The 20,093-nt window shown below is 42.7% G+C and overlaps 1 protein-coding gene across 2 annotated transcripts in view; it reads right to left on the bottom strand.

Moving 5' to 3' along the window:
- LOC125022117 (ADAMTS-like protein 1) overlaps positions 1–20,093 on the bottom strand; it is a 96,168-nt gene that overhangs the window by 5,442 nt on the left and 70,633 nt on the right. For both annotated transcript variants that reach the window (XM_047608431.1, XM_047608440.1), the window contains 17 exons: positions 17,452–17,497; positions 16,968–17,204; positions 15,941–16,067; positions 15,399–15,473; positions 14,192–14,349; positions 12,525–12,636; positions 12,313–12,451; positions 12,169–12,219; positions 11,876–12,080; positions 10,722–10,869; positions 9,486–9,570; positions 5,511–5,830; positions 3,739–3,868; positions 1,746–1,956; positions 1,457–1,636; positions 1,216–1,369; positions 87–1,083 (listed from right to left, as the gene is read on the bottom strand). In XM_047608431.1, coding sequence (XP_047464387.1) covers positions 87–1,083; positions 1,216–1,369; positions 1,457–1,636; positions 1,746–1,956; positions 3,739–3,868; positions 5,511–5,830; positions 9,486–9,570; positions 10,722–10,869; positions 11,876–12,080; positions 12,169–12,219; positions 12,313–12,451; positions 12,525–12,636; positions 14,192–14,349; positions 15,399–15,473; positions 15,941–16,067; positions 16,968–17,204; positions 17,452–17,497 — 3,375 coding nt within the window. The remainder of the gene's footprint in view (positions 1–86; positions 1,084–1,215; positions 1,370–1,456; positions 1,637–1,745; positions 1,957–3,738; positions 3,869–5,510; positions 5,831–9,485; positions 9,571–10,721; positions 10,870–11,875; positions 12,081–12,168; positions 12,220–12,312; positions 12,452–12,524; positions 12,637–14,191; positions 14,350–15,398; positions 15,474–15,940; positions 16,068–16,967; positions 17,205–17,451; positions 17,498–20,093) is intronic.

Below are 20,093 nucleotides of genomic sequence, written 5' to 3'. Positions count from 1 at the left end.
CAGTAGCCATAATCAGCTAGAGCTTTTGCAAAAAAAAATTTAAAAAATAATAAAAATGTTATCGAAGGGTAAGTTTCTAAACCTACCTGCTATTGTAGTGCAGCCGTTTTCCATTCTTCGTCCACATTACGGAGGGTTCAGGGCTCCCCAGTGCTTCGCATCTGAGTTCCAAAGTAGACACTTGCTTCTGCAGCAAAACTGGCGTTCCCACATGAGCTACCATTTCAGACTGAAGAGCCACGGCAACCTTCTTGGGCCGCTGGATTATCATTGGCTTTCTAGCTTTTGATGAATGGGGTTTGATGTTCTGTCTGTAAACGAACGGTCCTTGTGTGGAAGATTCGGCACTTTCCGTAGGGTGAAGGGTAGACTCGTTGGTTTCACTTTGTGCCATGGTGAGCTCGCTAAGTAACTCAGCGATGAGCTGTTGCCCCTGGGGTGCCCCAAGGTTGTGCGTGATCTCATCTAGTTGCTGGGGGTCAGCAATTATTACTACCGGGTTGGACAGTTCTGAGCTTGCCCTCTCATCCTCCGGCGTCGATCTGTTCTTTTCACTGGAGTGTGGTTTGTCTGCAAGGTATTTTTCATCTTGGAAAGAGCCTTTGAGCTCAAGCAAATGCTCCACAATGTTGTCATACTGGTTTAAGGAGATGGGTAGCTCTTGAATTCCTTCTCTGGTCGAGGTTGCACCTGACCGCTCAACTTTTTGTTGTCTACTCTCAAGGAGCCACGACTCTGGAAGAGATAGTTTTTGCTTGCTGCCAATGATCTGCAACACAAAATGCTCTTGCGCCTGGCCCGCCATGCATGTGTATATCCCTGCGTCAGACGCACGGACCTGGTGAATCTTCACATATCCGAGAGACGCTATGGAGAGGTGTGGAAGGCTGACCAGGGGCTTCCCTTCCTTTAGCCATCGGATGTGGCCCTTGCGGAAGTGGTGTGTTGGGCAGCGAAGGACCACAGTTGTCCAGGGTAGGAGGTAAGCATAACCTCCAATGACCAACTGCAACTTCTTGGCCTTCCTCCACTGGATATAAACCTTCCTCTGGGCCAGGATGGTGGGATCGGGCTTGACAGAGTCTATAATTAAATTAGAACACAGATGAATTGCTTACTTATTGCTTCTGATATTCTTTACATTTGTAGCTTCACATTAACACCACTTTAAATAATTTCATTCATGATCTGGAAGGACAGAGTAGAGCTTCTTACTTTCACAGTGGTTGAGGGAGCATGGCCGGATTTTGATGGGCCGGGCCAGCAGAGAACAGTTCTTAGGATCTATTGTCCAATATCGCCCATTCTCCCCCTGTTTCCTGCAAATGGCCTGCAGAGTCTGAATGCCATTTCCACAGGTCACCGAACACTGGACAAATGAAGGAATGCACAACATGTGAGCGATCATTTGAGCGATAAGAAACTAGAAAAAATGTAAAAATAAAAACCAGGGTACCTGGGACCATTCAGTTGTGACCCATTGAGCTGGGCAGTCCTGCATGCCGCAAAGTTGCTGGTTCGAAGGGCTTTTCGAGGGGCAAAAGGTGTCAGGCAGCTCCATGATGCTGCCATCTGCCAGCCGCTGTTTGCAAAGTACCTGCCTCCACTGAACTCCACCACCACAGCTTTGGGAACACTGTAGCAACAAATATACAGAGACGCCACATATTATACATTGCAGTGGCTTAGTTGTTCTTGGGGGATTGGTATTTATAGTGGTGGACTTCCAAAGTGAGATCCTATACCTGTCCCCAGTCACGTGTTGCCCACATGGGAGGGCAGTCGAAGCGGTTGCAGGCTTGCACGGGACTGGGCTTGGGGTTCTGACAGTCTTCATCTCTCAAAACTGCAGTGTGGTTGCTGTCCCGAGAGGGCCGGTGAGTGCAAGCCACAGAGCGTGTCATCAAACCAACCCCACAAGTAGCAGAGCATGAACTCCACTCCCCTGTTTCCCACCTGTGAAAACAACGTTCATCATCAGGCTGCTCATTAAACCATATTCCAAAAATCCTCTGTGACAGTTACAGTATTTATGTATGTATATACTGAATGTAAGCAATTATGAAATCAGTCAGAGCGCTTCGTGTTTTTTCTTTCTTGATCCAATGGGAGAGTATTACAGTGAATATATGAATTCAAGAAAGTGAAGTTCAGGAAAGTGAATGCGAATGAAAAGGTACATGAAATCCCCAGTCGTGCTGAATTTAATTACACTTGAGAAATGCGTACAGTATTACTTGTTGTCCGACACGATTTTAAACTGGTCATTGATCTAGCATCAAACATACTTTGACATTTCTATTCCAACCTGAGGCCTGTGTATAAATATTTGCTGTGCCTTTAAAGCGTTTGCTTTGACCAACATGGCAGCAACTTTACTTTTGGCCTGACAGATTAGGTGATATTTCAAAACTATTCATATTTACTCAAGGGACCCGGGACTGAGGAGAATTGGGAATGAAGCTCGTTCACGGGCCGATGCATCGCTCAAAGCAAAGTCGTATGGCTGTTTCCCTTCTGAGGGAATGCTATCCAAAGAGTGTAGCTTAATATGGGAGGATGAGGAGGCCTAAGGGAGGGAGTAAAGGGCCAAAGGAAACAAGTCCAATACAGTGTTTGTTGTGCCTAAAAACAAGACTCAAGGTCTGGAAAAACAGGGAAGGGCAGGCTGCAAGCCTCTGGGTTTTCTGACAGGAGTGAGAGTGGTGGAACCCTGACAATGCGCACGGTGTTAACTTGAAACGTGCGGCCTACCACAAAATCCACTTGCCGTTTATCCACGACTCAACCAACGTGCCATTTTGCTGTTTAATTTGTTTTAGGTATTTCACTCTGAATAATTTCTTTTATTTGATTCACACATAAATCTTATTACCAATTACAAATGTGAAATTCCAACAATGGTTCTTTGAGTAAACCTGAACAGTTTTGGGTCAAAATGCAATAATATTTATGATCTCTTCACCTCTTAAGTATGGGGTGGAGAACATAGTCACAAGACGGTCAATGTTATTCACTTCTGTCGGTAGTTTTAATGTTGTGGCTGATTGCTGTATATCTCCCTTGTTGTTGTTTACAACCTTTTCTTAACAATTCTACAGGCAGAGCAACAAGTGGTCGTGCTTTTCTACAACCGGTTGCTGTTCCTGAACATTTTTCCACAAGCAATTTTACATCTCAGCCTCATAGGTGTAGCTAACCACTGACATCTGCACAAGGCCTGTTCCCGCTGTCAGCGACACAACCATCCATCTCTGTCGTCCCAAATCAGTATCACTTGGACTCAAGCGGCACAAATTGTGATTTAATTGGCCCAAGTGATTTGATCTGAGAGGCATAATGTAGTACATTAGAAGCATTGTCATGTCTTTTGCACATAATTCGAGATAAGTACAGAGTAATTGATTCAGCTTGTGGGATGTGTGTTTTTCATAGTTAAGTAATTGCACGTGTATAACCCAAGAATGCTTCAAGGCTCTACATGAATGCCCCAGCTTCATATAGCGAATATTTTTGGCAGTCCAATATAGCGCACAGCCAGATTCCAGTCTTGTTTTTAATTAATATTTTTGTCTTAAATGCAGCCAAACCCATTATTTCCGAAGAACTCATTTCCTCCCCATTTTACGGCATCCATCATTCAAGTGCATTTTAATGTCCGCGCACAAACCATTTCAAACTATGTTTTAAATGATAATGATGATGACGATGAGGCTTGATTTGAGGGTTTGATTGTACCTGGGAGGGCAGGGCTGGGTCTTGCAGTCCTGGAGGAGTTGCGGGGGCCGACGAGAGCTCACACACATTCCTTGGTCTGCTGCCTCCCTGGTTTGCTTGTTCAAGCAGATGACCACGGCCTCTTGCACACCTGGGGTTAGACAGCAACACAATGCAGCCGCATAAAAATAAAGAAAAAATCACGAGTGCTAATTTACAAAATCAAAACTCTGAGTAGCTCTTTCTTTCTAAGTACCTCGGATGTATGGAGCAGCACAGACATTATGCTCCTCAATATAAACACAATTAAAATCTAAAGGTCTGATCTAAAACTTTCTACAATGTACGGTCACATTGAATCTAACATAAGTCTCCGAGTCTGTTTCTAATGTTGGGGACAATAACAGTGAAGGCGGCACTTCAAACGCCACAGTGGTGTGATGGTCCACAGGAGTGCAGCCCTAAGGGTGTGTATGTGACATCTGAAACCGGTCTGTAATCAGCCCTGAATGGGAGTTTGTTGAGTTTGGGGGAGCTCGCGTACACACGGGACACTGACAAAGGCCTACGCCCCTGTGTGCAGCGGTTCAGTCACAAACGCACACCCCGCACATGCAGGCAGGAACACAAAGACGCACGGCGCAGACGCACAGGCTCGGATGCAGAGGTGGGGAGATTAAAGCGGGACTCAACGCATGTTGGCAGGATGTTTAGGAAAGCGGTCTCTGTCTGGCCCCAGCTTTCACTGCTGCTGTGAGCGTTTGTGATGTATGGCCTTTAGGGTTAAGCTTGGTATTCCATCCATTATCATCTCATATCACATAACTTCTTCTTTTCAAAGCCTGCATTGAAATGGCTTTAGTCATCTGTTGACACAAGGTCACTGGTGACTGGCAAGAGCGTTTCATTCCTTTTCATGTAGCAGCCAGGACAAATTCAGAAATATAATTAATTTTCTTTGCTGACACAACAAATCCTGTGATTCATGTAGGACTCTCCTGGCTGTCTGCGAACAACGCCTCTGGTTGCATCAGACGTTTTCCTCATCTTTGTTCTTTTCGCCACTTCTTTTGCCTTCTTAAATGTAACATGGACTGTCATGAAATTTCAATTCCCCTTCATGGTTTGTAAACAATGTGTCGTTTTTTGAGGGGCAGGGCTTAACTGGATGCAAAACATCTCAAAAAACACCTGTAAACGGCGGTTAGCATATTTCAGTGGACTGTTTTAGCAGGAATGGAGAAGGAAAATACACATTTTAGAGAATATACAAATAGACTCACTCCCGTCAGTGTTATCTTAAAAAGTTGACTCTAATGGGACGACATTCACCGACCGCTAAACTCTCACACACAGAGGGGACAAAGTCTGGTCTGTCTTCATCAAGTGAAGCCTCTCCAACAAAGATATTACAAGAAGTAAGTGGCACCACAGTGGAGGACACACCCCTGAAACATACAACTAATGATGCGTTACGTAGCGGTTAGCATTAACATGTTAAAGAATCCCCCAATACTCTGGGGATCCTTTAACATTTGGTGCCATCATCAGTTAAAAAAAATTGAATGTTCCCACTTTTTTGGGGTATGGCCAAACACATGCACAACTAATGGAAGTCCCATTCATCTTCTGTTTAGTACCATAGCATGTGTACGGAGGCTAGAATTTAACTTAAAGCGATAGGCTCAAATAGTAACTAGCATGGCTTTTGAACATTTAAACTTCTCTCTTCTGTTCTTTCTACTTATCTTTCTTTACTATACTATTTTAGAGAGTTCACTGAGGATTCATACCTCCCCCGCAACTCTCCGAGCACTCGGTAAACCCCTCATACTCCCAGTCGTGCAGTTCTTCTTTCTGCAGTGTCTTGCCCTTCTCCTGCTCGTCCTCCTCCTCCTCGTGTTCTTTGTCTTCTCCTCCTTGGCCCAACACTCCAGAGCAGGGAGTGCGATAGCAAGGCTGGCTTGTGGCAGGCATATCCCCCTCGCATTCATCATCGGGCAGGTCAGCAATAGTCTGGGAGAAGGAAAGCAGCACCTGGCACTTGACAGTCCGTCGCTGGGTCCCGGCACCACAAGTCCTGCTGCAGGGCTGCCAGGGACCAGGGACGAAGCTGAACAGGAAAAAGAAATGGGGACGGTTACAAATATGATGAATATCATCTCTCTCTGGGAAAATACTTACATATTTATGCCAAACAGGTTTAGAAAGAAGTTCAGTTTCAATCTGGAAAGGACTGTTTCCGAATCAGAAATGCTCACATACGACTTGTGTGGTGGTGGTTTACAAGTTTTTAGCCAACCCAGTAAACAGATTTAATCCATTTGCTTCCAGATCTCATAAACTCATTAAGTATTTAGAGTCCTGCTGTGATTAACCGAACAGCTGTAAAGAATTACTTTTACCAACTCTGAGATGTACAACGTTCATGCGCATCTTGCCTCATCTTAAAGAATGGATCAGAGGAGCAAATACGAAAGGTACAGAAACTGAACGTTCACCCCTTCAACATCTTTAGTAGACCTGAAATAATGACAGAAAGCTTTTAGATCTTCAAATTTAATTGACGAGAATTTAATGCGTAGAAAAAATGAAAACCATTGCCACTGGAAGGATCAAGAAGGCAAGATCTACTTTACACCAGAAGAACAGAAGATCTTCAAAGATTCAGGTGATGTTTGCACCAGCTGATGGAGGAGATCATAAAAGCAGTTTCATGCTGTGCTTGTGTTTATTAAGTGCTTTTGAAATGGTATACTTACTGAAATATGGAAATAAAAAACTTGTACCACACGGCTAGCTTAGATCCCCTAATGTTATCTTCTTATTTCTTATAGAAACTGTGAAGTCTGTTTGAAATAAAATGAAATGAAGTACAGACCTTATCTCAGTAATTACAGTATACGTGTAGTTGGTGTTGGACAATAGTGAGATGTATACATCTTTAATTTATTTTTTTTGTTGTTTGTTTTTGTTCTGCACTCATTTCTCGTGACTTTTTGTGACCGATATAGTTTAAAATTATATTTTAGTGGTGACACCAGAGGATCCATCCACAATCTATTATTGCTTATAATCTAAAGGACCAAGGGAGGCTGGAGGCTATCCCAGCTTGCACTAGAACCCACTTCAAGGCCACAAGAACCTAGAGGTTCTCTAAAATCTTCAACAGGGGGTCGCAAAATCTTTGGTTGATTAGAGATTTTTACACATTTTTTTTTAAATTTCCCCCCACAAATTTAAATTTCTTTAAATACACATTAGCATAAATCCAACATATTTTAGTAAAGGGATGAATGGAAGCAGGAGATGTTATCTCTCAGTCAGCACTTCACTCCTTTGGTGATACAGGAGCTGTCTCAACCGTGTCTGGTATGTTTATGTTTATGGCAGTTGCCCGGCCATTCTAATGTTGCATATGTTTGAGTAGCTTAATATTAAATGCAAAATGATAATAATAATAATGTATATTTAGAAATAGCACTAGTTTAATATAGAGCACATATAGCAGGTGGGGAGTCCTTACTTACATTGAAAACTCAGATCTAAAGTATGAAATACAGGGAGCAAACACTGAGGTCATGGTGGTGGCAAAGAAAAGTCCCTTGTGTGGAATTGCCTAAGCTGAGTCACAGTTGTAACTAACGCTGTAGCTACTGAATGAGAGTTGGAGCTTCTAAACTCCATGGGACTAATCATAATGGAGCGCACATAAATTGGAACCGAGCCCTTAATCTGGCTGCATAGATCTAGTTTGCAGCACACTGCACTTACTTGTGAAATGAAGACCATCGGAAGAAGAACGGAAGATTATAGTGTTGAGAAAGGTCACACAATCTCTTATTGAATGATTATTGGGCCCCTTCACATCTACTTTTACCCCTAATCTTGACCCTAACCCTAAGTATGAATCATCAACTACCACAAGATTCAGAATAAAAGAGGTTGTCAGAACAAGACAGAGTTGAGGCAATGACGTGCATGTGCGTAAAAAGCCATAGTGTTGATCTTTAACCTTGTTTTGGACTTTCAGGTACGACAACTCTAATAAAAGTAGAAAGAGTTCAACAAAAAAAAGGAACAAGGCAGCCTTCAACAGTGTGCAGCATTCTTCCTTATTTGAACAGCCTGACCACAACACAAGAGCACCGTACTGTTTTATAAGATGCCTCAATAAAGAGCTCATAATCACAGCACAGTTGGCTCTTTATGAGAGCTCAAGGACTCGTTGTGTTGCGGACAACCTAATGAATCACCGGCAGTTGGACCTTGGAGCGGGAACAACAACGTCAACAGGCGAAACCCGCGCAAATGTTTGTCTTTATGCGTAGTTATAGTACATCTGTCAGTTCAAAAAAACTTGACTTCGCCCACGGAAGGAAGCAACAGGTTTGTGTAATATCCGCCGTAGCCCAGCGTTCATCATATCAATTTAATTTCCATCAATTATTGTTTATTCGTGGTGAACTCACGGCGAAAAAATCCTCTGGCCAGATTGAGGAACCTGCACGGGCTTAATTTTTCAAGCAGTTGCACAGCGGTGGTTCGGTTCAGGCATAAGGCCTGGCAATGAAGGTGCAATAAGTCTAACACAGGAATTTCCTTCTCCTTCCCCTCACATCCGTAACCTGGCCCCATATGGTAGGCAGATATTGTTGTTGGCTTGTGAATGATGGCACATTATACACAGATATTTATGTGCTTTTTGAGGAAAGACATGCTTTTTTTTTTTTTTTTTTTGCAATAGAGCAAAATCATATGCTTTGGCGTCTCTCTTTCCCTCTCCAAAGATAAGTCAAAGAAACAGATGTTTTCAACTGGCTAACATGGTTGCTAATACAAGTCATGCAAGACGCTGGGCAGAGTCCAGATATTGTCCATCTTCAGGGGACAGCCATTATTAGTCAGTTGATATGTGGGACAAGAACATCTGGAACTTCTGAGGGCTTGCTGAGGTAATGCTGGTAGCCAGTGACCGAAGGTTTCCAAACTGATTCTTTTTTTTTTTCTCTCTTTCACCTTCACTTCACCTCTTTTTTTGCCTCGAATGACCTTATGGAACACTTTCATTTCATACGCCGTTGACAATGCCAACTTCCACTGACCAAATTAACAATGAGTCAACTTTCCTTGTCCCGTCCAAGACAGTTGACAAACATTTGGCATCCGGAAGGTGCGTTCCGACACTTAAATTGAGGCATAATTTGACAAGTGTCTCAAAAAAAGAAAGAAAAAAGGAGCTACAGCTGTACGTTATGACTCAGAGTTGAGGAAAATTGCTTCTGACATGAACACACCCGTGATACTGTGGCGGTTTTGTGGCAGCCACTGGGCTCTGTCTGTTTCAATTTCATCTGCAGGTAAGTCAGGTTGTGAAAACAGTTGTTGAAACTATCTGGGATCTGACTTATGCTTTTTTTTTTTTTTACCCCTGAGGAGCAACAGTAATTCTATAAAGGGGAAATTTACAGCATTAAATTCCCCCTTCTTTTTCCGGGTTATGAACTTTCAGAACCTTGTATAGCTTTAGCAGTTGCATCTTCCCATAATGATAATTTACAGCTTGGCCGGGACCCCTGTGATAGTCTGCACAGCTGCATTAGGTTTCAGAAATAAAAAAAAAAAAAATACATATATGAAAGGAGATTTTATAGCTTGAATTACAATTCCTTCTGCTTTTCATAAAAGCAAGCAGCAAACAAAGATGCTCTGTAACCGCAGTGCTGCGATCAATGTTGTTGTTTTGTTGACGCATGGTTGCTACTCACGTTGGTTCCTCAGTCACAGTGACTTCCTCCTCCAGCTCTATGGCCTGCTTGTGCCACACGGGCTTTGCCTCAACAGGCAGCGTATCTAGGGCAGAAAAGAAAACTGAACGTCACGCTCCCACAACTTATTTTGGGCGAGTGCGAGCTCTGCGGTTAAGTGGACAGCTCTGTTTATTTGCTGCGGGGGTTTCACGTCGGTGCATTACCTACGGAAAACGGTCGTCGGCGCGCCACCACTTTGGAGAAGCGGACGGAAGCCAAACAATGAACTGTTGTAGCTGGGGTCAGGAGCAAACCCACAGCCTTTACTCAGGAGCCACCAGACTCTCGTCAAAGTCAGCACATTCGCAGAACACAGTTGCTGATCTAATGCTGTCCTTAGTTTGTGTTATTGTATGAGAAGTCAAACGGGGACAGACCAGCAATTCCCATGTTCTGTAAAGTAAAAATACAGTTTTTTTTTCTCAATGGAGTCTGGTGGGTTTGAGCAATATTATGGCTACAGTTTCAAGTCGTAAATACTGACAGTATTGTAAAGAGAAAGTGTTCTCATTACAGCCTATCTTTATAATACAGCAATCAGCCATAACATAATGACCAGTGTTGTGTACTGTAGGTCTCCCTTGTGCCTCCAAAACAGTTGAGACTCATCAGAGAATGAACATGGGCCTTATAAGGGTGTCCTGTGATGTCTTGCAGTAGGACGTTGTTTAGTGGGGGCCTTTGGGTCTTGTGCGCTGAGGGGAGGGGCCTCTGTGGGTCCGACTTGTTCTAGTGCATCCCACAGATACTTGATCAGTTTAGGATCTAGTGAATTTGGAGGCCAGGTCAACACCTTGTGCTGTTCTTCATGTTTGTCTGAGTTGTTCGTAAACTGTTTTTTGTGTGTGTGCCTGTGTCCATCAAGGAGTGTCGCCGCTTTGGGTTGCGGTGCCTGGTCTGTTTTAGGTGGGTGGCCCGAAAGCTTCCGAGCAGAACATTTGATTCTCACAAGACGCTCATTGTAATTTGCTTCTCCTGTCAGTGGTTTTAATGTTGTGGCAGTTTGGGCGTACACGCTACCGCCGACCTCATCCACAGCAGTTCTGAACCAATAGTCCCATCTGCTTCTCCAAATGTGGCCACTATCAACTGTAGCTAATGCACCGACCACGGTTGAGAAGAACCTAATTTCACAGGAAACAAACTATGGCTGCTATCGTTTTAAAATGTGAGGACACACCCAAACTCACTCACCTATGGACTTGTAGCAGGGCACAGTCACCAGGCACTCCTCCTTGATATGGGGTTTGGTGGTGGGGTTGCAGCCTCCGGCGTGGAGCCCTCTATGATCGATGCATAGCACCACCCTGTAGCGCAGGCCTTGGCCACAGGTGACTGTACACTGATGGTCACAGGTTATAAAGCTTGTTACCAACTGAATTATGATGAGTCTATTGGTCTACCTTTACATAGGTTAATCCCTGTGGTTTGATAGAAAACCTCAGTCTTCAACTCTTCAAGGGAAACTCAAGAATCCTCCAAAATCATGACAGCTCTCTGCTCAGGAGTGAACTTTTAATGCATGCACTGCCAAAGCAAGCCTTTTAAAGGCAGAGGAGGAATGTACTAGATAAACAGTATCACTGGCTTCCAGGGGGCCACGAATCTGGTTCCCCGGGCCTCTGTGTGCGCCTCTTCAACAGGTGACGTAGAAAAATTCCCATGAGGAAGTATTATTGGACATTTATAACAAGATTGGTTCACGTGGCGGCGGCTTTAAGAAAGCTAAACATGTAAGCTGTCCAGAAGGCTGATCCAGATCCACCGCCGTGGTAATCTGAAGGTGTCATGGCTCAGATCGTAAAATAACTCAGTGTGCTGTTGACTGGAGGTTTAATAACGCTCTGTGTGTTTTGGATGGTGAGTTGAAGGGCTAGGGGTAGCAAGGGACACACAAATAGGGGTTAGCGGTGTTACTCTTTATCACAAAGCAAGGCTGTGTTTTAGCTTACGCAGTTGCTCACGTCCCTGTCTGGATGATGTTTTTTGTTTGTGGCGCCAAGAAAATTTCAACTTGGACAATCTGTTGAGTATATTTTTGTTTCTCCCTGAAATAATTAATCTTTTTTTATTTATTTTTTTTTATTTCCATTGGTTAAATAAGACTCAGAATGGTGACAAATGAGATGTTTGCTAATATTTGACTTCACAGGTAGTAACAGCTACAGAACACAAGGACACATTGTGTACATTTGGCTGCTCGGTGTTTTAGCTGGACTCCGTAAGCGTGTCTAATTTCGTAGTCTAATGTTTTACAGCGCCTCGCGAGGGGACTACTTCAATCATGGAAAGCTCAACGTGGCGTTTTTTGAAAATGTTCAAAAACAAGCTAAAGCGGGGCGGCCTACCGGTGACCACTCCTGTGCCAGCCAGGTGGGGCAGTCGAAGGTGTTGCAAGGCTGCATTATAGCCGTCTTGGGCGAGTACAGGCACTTCCACTCCTCCGTGGGTGTGATGGTCCCCTGCATGTCCTCCTCCACGCACGACACCGAGCGGCTCTGGATGCCGCCACCGCAGGAGGTGGAGCACGCCGTCCAGGGGCTGCTCTCCCATCTGACCTCACAACGAGCGACAAAGATGTCAGGATTTGTGCTGTGTGCTTTTTTTTGTGTTTGTCACAATTTTAGTGTTGAATACACACCGAGGCAGGGGGTGGTAGAGGTCGTATGGCATAATTTGCTTGTAGCCATCGCTAAACGGCAGAGAATATTAAGAAATCAGGAATTAGCGTGCATTAAAATGGAAAAATGAAGTCCAGTTAAAGGTTAGAGATGTGGTATCCCACCTGTCCAGACAGGGCTCCATGTTACACTCCTGCAGTTTGGGCTTCGGTTTGACGTTCTCTGGGTAATAATGGCAATACTGATCAACGACGACCCGGCTAGTCCGTAGATCAAAGCACTCCGCTGAGGTTAGCTGGTAACCTACAGAGAAAGAAGGGTGAAATTGGCAACAATTCTGTATTAAAATATATCTGGCTACCATCACGCAGCTCACCTCCACCACAGGTGACGGAGCAAGGGAAGAAGTCGGTCTCTCTCCAGCGGTGGATGATGGGCTGGTAGTAGATGTACTGGACCACGCTGTCTGCTCCGCTCACAAACTGCACCTACACAAACAATGTTCAAGTGTCACCATCTAATCATGTTCTAATCATTTTCCGTAATTAAACATTTTCACCTCATTGCCTTTGGACAAAGAATGACCACCCGTTATTCTTCACTTGCTCAACCAATACAGCCGGTGTGGTTAAAATTAAGTGTCACATTTAAGGGGAAAAGCGGCGACAAATGACTTTAAAAAAATACATAAATAAATAGGTAATTAAATTTTTTATAGAATTTCAGATTTCGCTTCCTATTATTATCTGACCCTGAACTGTGTTTATGAGGGCGGAAGTTTTCACAGGCATTTCCTTGTCTGTGGCCTGTACAGTGTTTAACATCCACTCACTTGCATTTAATAGAGAACTCACGTGTGCATGTTGTAGCATTTGTGCCAATGTCAGGGTAAGTTTGCTGTATTTATGAACCCAGTGGTGTCATGTTTTAGTGTTTTAATACACAAGTGCATTGACACTGCAGAGCAGGGCTTTTCAATGTTTTTCAGGCCAAGGACCCCTAAACTGACGGACAGATTAAGTAGGAACCCCCCTACCTACTATATGTGATCTATATTAAACTGGGCCTTGCTATTTATAAATATATATTATTATTATCATTTTGCATTAAATATTAAGCTGCAAAAATAATACACAGGTTCAGATAGATACAGATAGATATAGAAAAAAACTGGCACATTCGTGTTTTAGCTAAACATAGCTAAATGTAGTAGGGACAGTGAATCACCAAGCAATTTTGGCCTCAGTTGGGTGCACTGTTAGCTCCTCTTCTGCTAATATTTCATCGTGTCTCTTGAATGTCACATGGGAACTGAATCAGCAAGTAATATGCAGCCTCGTGATTGGCTCACCAGCAATAGGGGCGGGGCCTACCGTGTACAGGAGGATTAGATTGACAGGTCTGGCTAGTGTGGTGCTCTGTGTGAAACAGTGCGTATCGACTGAAAGATCTTCTGCCTCCATTTATCCCTGTACTAAAATATGTTGGATTCATGTTAATGTGTATTTAAAGAAATTTTAAATTATGGGTGAAAATAAAAAAAATAAAAAATAAAAACCTCCACGGACCCCCCGTTGAAGACCGATGCTGCAGAGTAATATCATTTGTGGCTGCCAAAGATATAAGATCATTTAAACATGTGCAACCACCACAAGTGCGTGGCACACTCTTTCAAAATATCCCGTCCCTTTAAGAGAGTAAACAAACTCATTTCTTGAATTTCATACTTAAGTGGCTCAAACCGGTTCCAATCTAAATAAATGAAATCAGATCTGCTTTGAACTGGGTTTAACACGGAGGAGTTCACCGAGAGTTCATGAATAAAATCTTATCTGAGCCCAGTTTGGCTTGGCTGCACTGTTTTCAGAGGTCCCGGTGATGTAGGCCGGTCAGAAGAGCGAAGCTGACTGAGCTTCAAAGCAGGTCAGTGGGCTGCTGCTTTGTCTTAAAATTTGTCTTAAACGCAATCATTTGAGTCAGTGATAACAAATAAATCTTGAATAGTTTAAGTTAATTTAAATAGGTGTTAATAACAGCTCTTACTTTGACAGTGAAGTCAGCTCCGAGAGGGCCAGCGATTCTCAGGATCTCTTTATCCGAGAGCTTCTGGTAGTCCAAGGTGGTGTTCTCCACATGGTACTGCCCAGTTTTATCCAGGATCACTTCACCTTTTAAGCCCTGTAGAGTTTTACTCTCCACATCTGATAAACAAGAAGCAAAAGTAGATAACCACAGCACCAGTTTGACCATCATCTGTTATCACATCCTCAAAAAATCTCATTGTTCAGTACCTACCTACCTACCCATTACTCAACCACAAAATAAAAAGCGACGATTAAAATGTTTAGAAACTCAGAGGAAGACTTTCATTAACCGCAGACCGTTTGACCCCGGACCTTTATTCAATCCAGTAACACATAAAGAGTGCAGTCGGGCTGTTGTGATTGGAGGCGAATACTCTCAATCTGGCATTGCGAGGGGGGCCCTTTCAGGTCAGTGAGCAGGCCAGGACTACAGTGAGCCTTTTCCTCTGTTTGACCTCACTTCACCACTGGTTTAACAAGGCCTCGTGTGATTCCAGTGAGGACATTTGAACAAAAACAACAGAGGAACACAGGAAAAAGCAGTAACCAGGCACAGTCATCACAGGCCACCAGATGGTTACAATTTAAGTGCCTTCAGGGTGAAAAAAAAAAAAAAAAAATGGGGGGAAATATTTAATGAAAAATCCGTCTATTCAGGAAACGGCCTTTAAACTCGCTGTGGCGCGAAGATAGGTACTACGGAGATGAAACATTTGTTATCGATTTGATCCACTGGGGAGTTTGCTGCCAGCGCTTTGACATCGGTGATATTTGCTGGAAGCCTCACGTCCTCCCAGAGCCAGAGCAAAAAGGAAGAAACGTACACCTCTTCTGGTCAGCTACTTTTAAAAGCAGTCTTTACGAGAGAGCCCAAAATTTAATGAGGTTAATTATATTGGTATTAGTGTGAGCAATTACAAAAGGTCTGCCAAGTACAACAACATGTTTTCTGGAAAAAGAAAAGTCTTTTTTGAACGTATATAAAATGAAAATTAACATTTTTTTTGCATCAGAAATAATTAAAACATAGTTTCAGAGCAACGCAGAGTACCCCATGTTCAGTGTGCGGCATTTGTGCAGCACTAAAAAAAAAAAAAAAAAAAAATACACTGCCAAATATAATGTTCAACTGAATGGAAGGGCACCCTGGACCTACCAGGACTTACACAAGTGATCCGGGCCTTTCAGGACGAGGCGAGCGTGACGACTCTTGTAGGGGATGATGACCACCGTGTCCTCAGCTTGAACAACACAAACACGAACAACATGAGGATGTAGCAAACCGATACTCACAGATATAAATAATAAAATCATAACTCTTGTGATAATGCAACATTTAGCAGGCACTGAAAAGGTGAGGTTTAACATATCATAAACTTTTTAAAAAGTGGTATTAAAGGGCCACTCTACCAAGTTTGAGTTTGTCTTCCATAATGGTAGCAGACTGATAGAAAGACAGTATAAACAAAGAAAGGTCAAATTTTGAGCCACAGAAGCAAAGATATCCTGAATTTTAGGTAGTATAATATAGTAATAACTCCAAAATGACTCGATCCTGCAATACCCACGATGTATCCCAACTCTGAATGTTTAAGTGTCAATGGTCAAATACATTTTTCATGATAATTTTTGTTTGCAAAAGTTCTAGTAATAGTGTTTGTTACTTATGAAAGTACAAAAAAAGACTGTCTCAGAACATATTCTTTACTTTTTCCTGAAGCATGCTGGGATTTGTAGTGCCCTCGCACAAGTCTGCAGGATGAGCCGTCGCCGTTGCAGATGCCACAGTTGTCCTCCTTCACTGTGCTTCCCAGCTCGTGATCACAACCAACAATCTGTAACACAGAGGGAAAACAAATTAACATCACCGCAGGCATGAAACCTTCAGCTTCTTCTGAACCTTCAGCTTTCAAAAAGAAGAGCAAGATAAATATATTAAAATAAGTATTAAATAGGAAACTGACACTAATGTAAGTCAGAATTAAATCTGAGAAAACAGTTTTCTTCACGCCATGTTGTAATGTAACTTTAAACAAACAAACCTGTTTAAACCTTATTCAGTATTTATATCTATTGCTTGTATTTCTAAGACTGTATAAATTATTTCTACAGAGCTGATTATGTTCCCAAAACACATTCTTCCTTTGTTTTTTATAAAACATTATCTGCAAGTGTCGACGTTTGATTGATGACGTTTTTCGCAGTTCCTGTCAGTAAGACAAAACCATAACCACAAGCATTGTAGGAGAGTCCGCTGGGATTCCCCCGTGTGTCTCTGCACACACAACACCTTGGGACGTAATCCCATTCAACCGAGGAAAAATGCATTGTAAACGATTTCCTGAACTGCCAGTCAAAGGCCAAACAGTACTCTCGTTGAATACAAATGAATACTCGTCGAGTATTCATTTGTAAAGCAGATGGCATGTTACTAGCATAAGTCAGCCTACTGTGTATTCTTGGATTTACTTGCCTTGTACCACTTGCTTTCCAGAATGCAACAATCAATTATCTCAATGCATGTTCTCCAGTGGAGAATCTATCTATCTCCAAGAATGCATTCAGTTTAATGTAAGCATGCAGCTGTTCGCACAACACATTTACTGAGAGCTATTTTTCAAAACCTATTGAAGATATCCCTACAGTATGTTAATGTTGGCTTTCAACCAAAGATAAATGAAAATAAATGAATATTCCTGATGATTCGAGATGACGTCTGTGACACTTTCTCCCACCTGGCAGACTCCACTAATGCACATGTCCAGAGACTCGGTGTAACACCGGGTTCCATCCAGCACCTTGGGCGCCAACTCCACCACGAGGCCCGAGCCTTTGGCTTTACATTTGAGAGCGCAGGGGTTGTCCGGGTCGTTGTACATGGGCAGCCACTCATGGTACTGGCCCTGGTATCGCACGTCTGCGTGAGCTGAACACTGCTGGGCACGGAAGTCACCGGCGTCTGGAGGGCAGTCCTGAGAGCAGCGCCAGAAAGATGGTGTGACATATTAATAATTCTGCCCAAAACATATCCTTCAACTCATCTGTATGTGGGATGAGTTCTGCTGGTGCAAGAACATCTTGGTGGTCTGTATATGAGACTGTTTCTAACTACAAGAACTTCTCACTTTCCCCCCAAATAACTGTATCCTAGATCACCACATTACACAACTTGAAAGCTCTGTTAACATCAATTACATGAAGACGAATCTGCTAACTTACCACATTACTGCATGTGCGATATTTGATATTCTGCCCTTCGCAAGTCCTGCATAAGAAGGGGGAAAAAAAAGAATATGTGGGCTTTGGGAATGATTGATAAAACAAACCACAATGAACACCAATCATCTTCAATGTCCAAAGCAGCTGGTAGCTTATCCACCGTCTCTTTGAACCACTGACAAGAAATCCACTTGGACACAAAAACACAAGTGTGTGGTGTGTTTGCAGAGCTGTAACAGTCTTATTCGCACAATGTGACACGGCGATAATACGAGGTTTGAAGATTTTGCTTCAGAACAGGAAAGCACACAGTCACAAAAAAATGTTTGGTTTTTACCACAGATGGAGAAGATACAAGGACGTCGGAATGAAATGCTAAATACCAAGCTTTAATCAAGCTTAGTTTATTTAATAATAATTAAAAACAATGCTTATATAACTTACGGCCGTGATACCAGTTCTAGGAGGATGTATTTGGGGACAATGGTGCTTTGAACAAAATTCTGAGATGCCTACTGTAAGAATGCTAACAATAGTATTGTTTAATCAAGTAGGATGGGACCACAGTTGCCCTTTTAAACTTCAAACACTGCAACAAAGAAAAGAGTGGACTGTGTGTAGGAGGCACTTAATTTCAAACCAACATGGCTTACTTATAAAAGCAGCTCAAGAGCCTAAAGCATAGAGTATTTCCTAGACATTAGATATAATCTAAATTTTTCTTGGTGTAGACGTCTCAAAAATGATCTTTGCTATAAACCAAACACTAATGTGCACACAGTGGTAAAGCAGACAGACTAAAGCCCTCCAGCCTGGGTCTGCAGAACAGATTGGAGCAGTTTGGATCACGACTCCTTCCATGACAGTCTGCACTGTCTCTGCCCAAATTATGGAGCGCGCACCACTTACTGAAAATGAGGATTCCTTTGCGCTTTGATGTCGAGTGATGATAAACCATCGATGTGACTATGATAGGCCAATTATCTGAGACCTCGGTGGAAACTAATCAAAAGATATTCTTTTGAGTTCGGGGAACTTGAGAGGAATTCCAGTGCCATCTGCGCTCAGCTAATCTGGACTCGTGATTGGAGGCAACGTCGCAGAGCTTGGACTCGCTGGTGAACTGGGGGGTTTAGGGATTTTTACAGTATTATTCCAGAGGAGTGAAGGGAGTGGATGTGGAGCGTGTGGCATGGCAAGAACATTAGAGCCTGTGATGAATCCAGACAGTCCCCTCTGCCAAGCCAAACAGTAGGTTATGGAGCTTGAACCCAAACAAGAGACTTTCAAAGAGCAAGAGTTGAGAGACAGGTAGCAAAGATCGGGATCAGCGTGGAAACTCATACCGGGGACAAGCAATATATAAACTGGACATTAAAAAGTGGCACCGGGAATAAAATAAATTTCCCTTTTCATTTCCTCGTTACTTTGCAAGCTCCAAAGTGGAGGCTAAGCAGAAGGCCCAGACTCTGAGATCCACCATGGCGTCATCATAAGTTAGGGGAAAAACAACTTGACATAACTCACAGTCTATGACCCTGTTCTTTTCTGTCAAATACACACAAGAAGACACAGCTACACATGTGTTTTGTCGCAATATTGCATAGTGTCTACAATTTAGATCGCCAAAAAAAAAATAAAAAATCAATCGTTACCATGACAGATCCTGCTTCTGAGTAGTAACTTCTTATAATACCGCCTACACAGCAAAATTTGTCCAGACCAAAAATGTCCATATATGTGTCATCGACTCTTCTCGCTAGATTGAAAGTAATAACAAGCAGGGCTCCACAACTTTTGCCATAATATTGATACACTTTAGGCGAGTGGGCACACGAGGAGAATGCGGCCGATTTTGTAATGCCTAAAATATGCTCTCGTGGCGAGCTCTGCTATTGATCAGTTTGGGAAAACAGAGCAGCCGGGCCTTCAGAGAAGACTGATGTGAGGTTGAGAAAAGATGCAGCAAGAGCGAAAGAATGCAATGCATCTTTCCTTTTGTGTACTAGCTCCGGTCAGTCCAGCGCTTTGGTTCGCAGCCAGACGTCTGTGGCTCTGTGTATTGTGGCATTTGGTGTAAGTGTTCATTGTTCCACGGGGATGATTCATAATAATTTGGATAATACCCCGCTCTTTTATTGTGCGACACTTTATTCCATGAAATACTGTATATTTCTTAAATGTAAAGGCAAACTTTAAGCCCTGTATAATAATATATACGCAAATGTACGGTATTATTGCAATTTTAAATTAGGGCTGGGCGTATGTCACAGTATTTTTTTGATGGTATATCACCGTATTTTATTTATTTTTTTTTCATATAAAATCATGTGTTCACAACATTTCCTGCTGGTTGAGAGAGGAATTAATTCAGTAGATTGACTAAGGATGGACGATTTTACTGTGATGATGAGTAAATATTGTAGAATATTCCAACACTAGTAGAAAACAGGTTTGCATGGCCCCGTGTTGAAGCTGACTGCTGATGTGGAAATCTGGGGACATTTACAGCTTGAAGATAAAAAAGAAAAGAAAGTTTCATTTATTTTTACGTATTTATTTCATATATATAAACATATTTCACCTGCTATGTCTGCAATGTCAATTTTCTCATTCATCAAGCTACAATTGGGGACATTTTC

This window comes from Mugil cephalus, chromosome 1 (assembly GCF_022458985.1).
Source record: "Mugil cephalus isolate CIBA_MC_2020 chromosome 1, CIBA_Mcephalus_1.1, whole genome shotgun sequence".
In the NCBI taxonomy this organism is placed as follows: Eukaryota; Metazoa; Chordata; class Actinopteri; order Mugiliformes; family Mugilidae; genus Mugil; species Mugil cephalus.
Note: the sequence above shows the minus strand (reverse complement) of the source record. Positions and strands in the feature narration are given on the sequence as shown.